Below are 9267 nucleotides of genomic sequence, written 5' to 3' on the forward strand. Positions count from 1 at the left end.
GCAGCAATCTTCTGAGATCACACACACCTGTCTGAATCGTCCGCCTGCTGACCCGCCCACTCGCCTGTCCATCTGTCTGAACAGCCTGCCTGCTTACTCGCCCATCTCCCTGAACCGTCCACATGCCTGCCTGCACTCCTGAAAGAGGGAGATGTGAACTTATCAGGAAGCGAGTGTGTCCTGAGGTAAGCTCAGCTAACTACTTGTTTCATTGTTCAGGCTCCCTGTCCAGCACCATAGTGTTAGGTCAATGAGACTGGAACAGGCTGAAATTGAGGAAGGGGTTAGCATTGCCATGTCCACCAATGCAGGTGGGGGGGGGGGGGGGGGGGGGGTCAGTGGTAGTGAAAGTTAACCCCCCCCCCCACACACACACACACACATGCATTGGTCCTCATGGCAGTGAAATTTTAATCCACCACCCCCTTCTGAATTTTTGGTAATGTCAGTGAAAGTTAACCCCCTCCCCCCACATCGGGGATCATGGGAGGGGTTACATTTCAATGCCACTAACCACCAATGTAGGAGAGGGGGATATTAATACTGACACCTGTGCTAGCGGTTATTAATGTGTCCACTGACTTCAATGCTGGGAGTTACTAATGCATCCTCTGTTACAAGTGTTGGGGTTATTATGATGTCCACTGACATCAATGCTAGGGGTTATTTATGTGTCCTCTGATACCTGCGTTGGGGGTTATTATTATTATTATTATTATTATACAGGATTTATATAGCGCCAACAGTTTACGCAGCGCTTTACAATATAAAAGGGAGACAATACAGTTATAATACAATAAAATACAAGAGGATTAAGAGGGCCCTGCTCAGAAGAGCTTACAATCTAATAGGGTGGGGCGGGTGGTACAAAAGATTGTAACTGTGGGGAATGAGCTGATGGAAGTGGTAGGAGATTAGTTGGAGACGTGATAGGCTTTCCTGAAGAGATGAGTTTTCAGGGATCGCCTGAAGGTAGCAAGAGTAGGGGATAGCCAGATAGATGGAGGTAGCGAGTTCCAGAGGATGGGAGAGGCTCTGGAGAAATCCTGGAGACGAGCATGGGAGGAGGAGATGAGAGAGCTTGAAAGCAGGAGGTCTTGAGAAGAGCGGAGAGGTCGATTTGGGTGATATTTGGAGACAAGATTAGTAATGTAGCTCGGGGCAGAGTTGTGAATGGCTTTGTATGTTGTGGTTAGTATTTTGAATTTAATTCGCTGGGTGATTGGGAGCCAGTGTAGGGATTGGAGTAGAGGGTTGGCAGAGACTGAGCGGTTGGTAAGGTGGATAAGTCTGGCAGCAGCATTCATGATAGACTGAAGAGGGGATAGCCTATGGAGAGATAGGCCAATGAGAAGGGAGTTGCAATAGTCAAGGCGTGAGATAACAAGGGAGTAAATGAGGAGCTTGGTGGTTTCATTTGTTAAAAAGGGGCGAATTTTAGAGATGTTACGGAGGTGAATTCTACAAACTTTTGACAACGATTGGATTTGAGGCTGAAATGACAAGTCAGAGTCTAGGATTACACCTAGTACCCTGGCGTGAGGGGAGGGACTGATGGTTGCATTGTTGATTTTGATGGAAAAGTCAAGGAAGGGGGCACGGGAGTGGGGGGAATATTAATAGCTCAGTTTTAGAGAGATTTCGTTTAAGGAAGTGGTGCGACATCCATGCTGATATGTCAGTTAGTAATGCGAGAGGAGACTGAAGGAGTGAGGTGAGGAGTAGACAGATTTGGGTGTCATCAGCGTATAAGTGGTATTGGAAGCCGTGGGCGGTTATTAAGAGACCAAGGAAGGAGGTGTAGATAGAGAAGAGAAGGGGTCCAAGAACCGAGCCTTGGGGGACCCCCACAGAAAGGGGCAATGGAGAGGGGGAGACAGAATTGTAGGTGACACTGAAGGAGCGCTGTGATAAATAGACAGAGAACCAGGGTAGAGCAGAATCATGGAGGACAAGGGAATGTAGTTTATTGAGAAGGAGCGGGTGGTCAACAGTATCAAAGGCCGCAGAGAGGTCAAGTAGTAGGAGTATGGAGTACTGGCTGTTGGTGTAAGCAGTTAGTGAGTTTTAGTAAGGCAGTTTCCGTGGAGTGCTGCGAGCGAAAGCCAGACTGTGTGGGGTCAAGAAGGTTATTTTCACTGAGGTAGGAGCTAAGACGGTTGTAGACTAAGCGTTCTAGAAGTTTAGAAGTGAATGGGAACAATGAGATGGGTCTTAAGTTGTTCAGGTTGGTAGGGTCCAGTGAGGGCTTTTTAAGAATGGGAGTGATCTGCGCATGTTTTAGAGGGGAGGGGAAGATGCCACTAGAGAAGGAGAGATTGAAGATGTGGGTGAGGGAGCATATGATAGAAAAAGAGGGTGAACATAGTAGTTGTGAGGGAACAGGATCCAAGGGACAATTGGTTAGGTGGGCATCCGAAAAAAGTTGTGTAACCTCTTCAGTAGCAGCCAATTCAAAAGAAGAGAGTTTTGAATGTGCTGCTAGGCAAGGTATGTTGGGTGGGGAAGACGTACGCACAGCGGAGATGTCCTCACGAATTGCATTGATCTTGTCTTTGAAGTGATTGGCAATCTCTTGGGCAGTGAGTGAGTTAGTGGGTAGAGGGGGTGGGAGACGAAGCAGAGAGTTAAAGGTTGAGAAGAGCCGACGGGGACTGGCAGCATGGAGGCATGAATTGTATTTTAGAAGGGCAGATTTATATAGGGTGAAGTCTTGCAGGCATTTGGTTTTACGCCACAGTCGTTCAAGAGCACGGCAATGTCTCTTGAGATTTCTAGTGTTGTCAGTTTGCCAGGGTAACGGTCGTGGCCTAATTCTGCGTGTGGTTAGAGGAGCAAGTGCATCTAGTGATGAGAGTGAACTGTTGTAGACAGAGGTGGCCAGATCAGGACAGGACAGGGGAGAGATTATGTCATATAGGTGGTCAGTAGCAGAATAGAGAAGAGAAGGGTTAAAGTGGCGAAGGTTTCTACAAGTAATTGTTTGCTGCTTGGAGGAATGGGTGGTTGGAGGCAAGGATACAGTGAAAGTAATGAGGTTGTGATCAGATAGACTAAAGGGGGTGTTGGTGAGGTTGCCAGGGTTGCAGAGATGGGAGAATACAAGGTCAAGGGTATTACCATTGGAGTGAGTGAAAGTATGTGTCCATTGGGTTAGGTCAAAAGATGAGGTTAAGTCGAGAAGTTTAGCTGTAGTTGGGCTGTTAACATTGACAGGAATGTTGAAGTCACAAAGAATAATGGTGGGTATTTCAGAGGAGACAAAGTAGGGTAGCCAGGCAGCAAATTCATCAAGAAAGCGCGATACCGGTCCTGGAGGCCGATAAATTGCTGCAATCCTCAGAGAAATGGGAGAAAACAGACGAATATAGTGCATCTCGAAGATAGAGAGGGCGGGACAGGAAGGACTTGGAAGGTGCTTTGTTGGGATAGAAGGAAGCCAACTCCACCTCCTTTCTGTCTGTTGGGTCTGGGGGAGTGAGTCCAATGGAGACCACCATGGGAGAGGGCAGCAGGAGAAGTCAAAATTTTGAAGCCAGGTTTCTGTTATGGCGAGTATGTTCAAGCCATGAGAGATGAAGAGGTCATGTACAGATGTTGGCTTGTTACAGATGGAGCAGGCATTCCAAAGGGTGCATGAGATAGGTGGGCTGCTTTTGAGGAAGCAGGGGGATAGAAATAAACAGAGTGGATTGCGGTGTTTGCCAGAGGGGGGAGGGGTATTGGATATGTGGCTTGCATTTGGAAAATGGCGGACCAGGATTAGGAGAAATGTCACCTGAGACTAGGAGAAGGAGGAGGGCGAGGAAGGCAAGGTGGGAGTGGGATATGCATGAGCGCACGTGTCTAGTGGCCCTGGTGTTTGTCAGCATGTGGGTGCAGCAAATGCAGGAGATGATGGGTGCCATAGTAGGGAGAGGGTAGGAGTGAGGGTGATATGTGCATTCTGCAGTGAAGAGAGGAGGGGTAGAGTAAAGATAATTTGAGGATAGAAGACACCAATGTAAGAAGGAAGAGAATAAGCAGCATGTTAGTGGATAGAGAGTGGGAAACTAACTTAATATAAAATAAATGTCAAAAGCTGGTTTGCTTGTCGTCTTGCAGATTGGAGCAGAGTTCTTGTTGTTTATTCAGCTTTAGTTATCCTGCTTTCGTTAAACTGCGCATCACTCGTGACAGAGCCACTCAGGACAGGTTATTGTGGCGTCTGGCACCAGTGCTGGGGGTTTTTAGTGCATCCACTGACATCAGTGCTAAGGGTTATTACCACAGCCTACCTGTTTTGGAGGTTATTATAGTGTCCAATGCTGGGGGTTATAATTGCGTTGTAATTTAATTCGAGTTTAGGGGCAGGGTAGGGGTTGGGTGGGGTAACTGGTGGCGAGTAACTCTTAAGGCCTGGCTAGTAGCACTCAGGACTTGAAATTTTGAGCCCTATGTATGTGTGTGTGTGTGTATGTGTATATATATATGTATATATAGATATAGATATAGATATATATAGATATAGATATATATAGAGAGAGAGAGCGAGATATATCTCTCGATCTCAACATGTTTAGGGAAGAAACTTTTAGGAGGGAAGTTTAAGGAAAAAAAACTTACATTTAAATGCCCATCAATGCAGCCTTGTGTTCACACCCATGCAATTCGATTCCTGTCTGTATTTGCAGATCGCACTGCAATATGCGAACTGATTTGGGGGTGTCGTTAACTTTTACCTGACTCTCCCAGCAGTCTGCATAGGGCATTGTGAACTACCGCCGGGAGACATGTGATGCAGGAACCCGCAGTGGATTTGCAGGGTTCATGCATCGCTGCAAAGTAAACCGAGCCTAACCCATCAGAAGTACACTTGACCTGACTAGCAACATTTATAAGTTAAAAACAACCAAGCTAGTGTCACGTTAAAACATAAGTACCATATAGCTATCATCTTATCATCCCTATAGATAACTTAACAGTAAAGGTATTTACATGTACCTCATAGTGTCTGCTAAATAGGGATGCATGTTTTTTGCTTTGATAGTGAGTTTGTTTAAAGCCCTACATGATGCATGCAAAGTCCCACCCAATTCTGCTCCTATTTTTCTACATGCTTTTTCGGGATGGTATTCATGTAGGGTTGAATCGTCCAACATTTGTACCCCTTAACTACACAAGTTTGTTTAAAGTTTACTGCATTTTTGGTCATTTTTAGATACATATATGAAACCTTTTGATGCAACAATGTATGCTCTAAACTAATTTGCAGGTCCAGAAGTCCAGCAACAGAATCCAGTCTCTGGTGAGCTGATAGAAGCACTTGCCAACAAGCTTGGAGAGCACTGGAAAACACTGGCCCCTTACTTAGAAATAAAAGACTCGGACATGAAGGTTATTGAATCGGACAGTGAAGACGTGAAAATGAGGGCAAAATTGTTACTTATTGCTTGGCAAGATCGAGAAGGCGCTCGTGCCACCACTGAGAATCTTATTTCAGCTTTGAATCAGGCTCATTTAAATGAACTGGCAGAAACCTTAGCCAGTGACGCAGAAAATTGCACACAAATCTAGCAAAGTAAACCTATTTTGTAGAAAGTTTTTTTTAATCTCATTCCCTAGCTGGTACCACTGTCATGTGACACATTGCTGTGCAATGCCTTTTCCTTGTTACCAGCATGCAAGACTTTAGTTGGACACCTTCTTTTCTTTTTTTTTTTTTTGTGATAGATTTGTATGTTCATGTAATAAAACAAAAATGACTTAACTTGGTTTATGTGTTTTTACCTAAAAACTTGACTGTATATTCATTGACAAATAGGATTTTTGTGCTTGCCATATAATCTTTTTTGAAGGGCACAGGTAGCCTTTTATCTTCAGGCTTTACTACCATCTAGAGGTGAATTGGACACTGGCAAACTGTAGGCTAGCCCAGGAAACCTCCCCTACTAACATACCTCCATATGGCACTGCTCAAAGCCTCTTGCCTACCATCTCACCGACTCACTCTCTGCTTCAGATCCTGGTCCCTCAAAAAGCATGTTCAGCTGCATCCATCCTCAACAATACAAGGGCCTGGGCAGCACTCTGAGACGTAGTTGATGCACACAAAGTGAAAGTAAAAGCTTCAGCTACAGTTTCCATCTGTTGGCCACACCCCTCTGATGTGTTTCATCTTAATTAGGTTTAAACATTGAGGTACTGAAATTATTAAACTTAAAGTGGACCTTCAGTCGTTTTTTTTCAGGTTTCCATCTATTAAATCTTCCGCCGTTGTTTTAACTTTTGGATAGTAAAACATTTTTTTTTTTCTGCCAGTAAATACCTTATACAGCCCACTTCCTGTTTCTTGTCTGGTCATTAGCCCAGGCTTATGACGACATGCACAGCTCTCTTGTGAGTTTGCCAGGAAAGGAGGGGGTGTGAGTCATAAGAGGGCCAATGAGAGCTGTAGAGCTGGAGGTGTGCCTCTGTGTGTGTAAATCCAGGAAGTGAACAGGCAGCAGCTTCTTCAGCTGCCCACAGTTAAAATGGTTGCAGCCAGACTCAGTGGAGGGAGATTTTAGCAGCATATTTGGCAAGTACAGAATCACAGTATATATAAAATATGCAAAGTGGTTGGAGGGAAACTTCAGAATGGCAAAGATGTTTTTATTATAAATTATGTGAGCAGACTGCAGTTCCTCTTTAACCACTTCCAGCCCAAGGACATCATATGACATCCTGGGCTTTGAGTGGGAATATCTAAATGATGCCTGCAGCTGCATCTTTTACACTTTACTTCTGTACACTGTAAGAATAATCGTAGCAGCAGTTCAGCTGCTTGATCATTCTCGCAGCTGGCGGGAGGGGACATCCACCCTCCGGTGCTTCTACCGACTCGCCCATGCGATCAATGAGCAAGAGAATAATGAATCCGCTGGCGGCGGAAGTTGAGCATATAGATTTCTGGTGACCAGATGGTCCCCAGTCATCTCCATGACCCTCGGAGGCTCGGGCGCGACGTTACGTGTAAAAATGAAAAAATATAAGTAAAATAAACGATAAAAAAAAATTAAAGCGTCCCCGTGTGCTCACATACAGAAGCAAACTCGTATGTAAGTCGCGCCCACATATGTAAACGGCATTCAAATCACACGTGAGGTATCGCCATGTGTGTTAGCGCAAGAGCAACAATTCTAGCCCAAGACCTCCTCTAACTCTAAACTAGTAACCTGTAAAAAAAAAAAAAATTAAATCGTCGCAGGAGATTTTTAAGTACCAAAGTTTGGCGCTATTCCACAAGTGTGCGCAATTTTAAAGCGTCACATGTTCAGTATCTATTTACTCGGCGTAACATCTTTTTACATTCTACTAAAAAAATGGGCTAACTTTACTGTGTTCTTTTTGTTTTTTGAATTCATGAAACTTTTTTTTTTTTTTTTTTTTTCCCCTAAAAAACGAGTTTGAAAAATTTGCTGCGCAAATACCGCATAAGATAAAAAAGGTGTAACGACTGCCATTTTATTCCCTAGAGTCTTTGCTAAAAAAAAAACATTTAATGTTTGGGGGTTCTGAGTAATTTTCTAGCAAAAAAATTATGATTTTTACATGTAGGAGAGGAGTGCCAGGATTAGGCCCAGTATGGAAGTGGTTAATCAGGTGAAATATATCAGATGGTTACAGCCAACAAGCAGGGACTGTAGCTGAAGCTTTTACTTTTCACTTTGAGACATGGTTGATACACACAGAGTGCAACCCATGGTTTTGTATTGTTGTGAAAGCAATACTGAGAGCATGATCATAAACATGGAGGGTGGATTTACTAAAAGTAAAAGAGTATGAAATCTGGTGCAGCTCTGCATAGAAACCACTTGGCTTCCAGTATTTGTGTGTTTTTGTTTTTTTTTTTTTGTCAAAGTTTAATTGAACAAGCTGAAGTTAGAAGCAAGATTGGCTATCGTGGACAGCTGCACCAGATTTTGCACTCTCCAAATTTAGTAAATCAACAGCGAGTTGTGAGTACAAAAATCCTATTTTCTTTCTTGACACAGGAAGTCTTTGGCCTTCAGTACACATATGCATAGATTCATTGGGCTTATGTTCTCCTAGGCTATTGAGCACTAGAGAGAGCACACGGCACGCAAACTCAGGACAATTCTAAGTGCCGCTTTGGTGTTACGTATATTGTACAGTTGGCTTTTTAAAGAAAATGAACTGTAGGACTTTGCACACCTATTGTTTTAAAGTGTTTAAGGTAAAAAAAAAAAAAAAAAATTCTATAGTTTCCCCTGTTCTAAAACAGTAAGCACCGCGGTGCATGTCATTTCTAAAAATATGCTGTATAATGGCTTACTTCAGAACGCTGTTCGGCACTCGGCTGACTGCCCGCCGGTCTCCTGTTCCGATGTGATAGCTGCAGGGTGTGGTGCTGGGAAACCCCCGCTGACGTCAGCCGAGGAGGGGAGGAGACCAGCAGGCAGTCACATAAGCACCGAACGGCGTTCTGAAGTAAGCTGTTCTACTGCATATTTTTAGAAATGACATGCACTGGGGAGCTTACTATTCTATATCAGAGGGAACTATAGAAAATAACTTTTTTTAGAGCAGGAGTTGAGGATCTGGGAGCTGACACTCAGAGGTGAAGGGGGGAGCACACAGGAGACACAAAGCAGGCTGCGGATGACGGAGACGTACTGACTCCGGTATCAGTGTTCTGCAGCCCTGATAGATCGGAGTCAGCGCAGAGAGGGGAGGGTAGAAACTGGCAGAATCAGCCAGGTGTTTCAGGGGGCCAAATGACAAAGCATAAGCACTGTGCTGTATCACATGCATTAGGGGAACAAGATTTACTTTTTTTTTTTTTTTTTTGGGTTAAACAATTTAAAGCAGAAATAAGCCCAAAACCAAAAATGTATTCTACTACAGCTTACCAATCATTAGATGCAGTGACTGTATTAGTTTTCTTTTTTTTTTTTTTACGCTCCCCCTCATTTTTCCCCTGGTGACCTGGCCAGTAACACACCCTCCTTTATTGCACAGACACCACTCTGGATTTATGAACACAGGCGGCAGATCGGTGTTGTCAGTCTGAGGGAAATGGGTTTTTTTTTTTTTTTCCTTTTCATGTTAACCACTTAAGGACCAGCCTCGTTTTGGATTTTAGGTGTTTACATGTTTTAAACAGTTTTTTTTTTTGCTAGAAAATTACTTAGAAAAAAAACAATATATAATGTTTGGGGGTTCTAACATCCTAGAGAATAAAATGGCGGTCATTGCAATACTTTTTTTTGCACTGTATTTGCG

The 9267-nt window shown here is 43.8% G+C and overlaps 1 protein-coding gene across 1 annotated transcript in view; it reads left to right on the top strand.

Annotated features, from left to right (window-relative positions):
* The window catches only part of THOC1 (THO complex subunit 1), a 54428-nt gene extending 48679 nt beyond the window's left edge, over positions 1 to 5749 (top strand). The window contains exon 21 of the mRNA XM_073631442.1: positions 5255 to 5749. Within this exon, the coding sequence (XP_073487543.1) occupies positions 5255 to 5556 (302 nt within the window). The 3' untranslated portion in view covers positions 5557 to 5749. The remainder of the gene's footprint in view (positions 1 to 5254) is intronic.
* The last annotated feature ends 3518 nt before the right edge of the window (positions 5750 to 9267 follow it).

This window comes from Aquarana catesbeiana, linkage group LG05 (assembly GCF_042186555.1).
Source record: "Aquarana catesbeiana isolate 2022-GZ linkage group LG05, ASM4218655v1, whole genome shotgun sequence".
Lineage (NCBI taxonomy): Eukaryota > Metazoa > Chordata > Amphibia > Anura > Ranidae > Aquarana > Aquarana catesbeiana.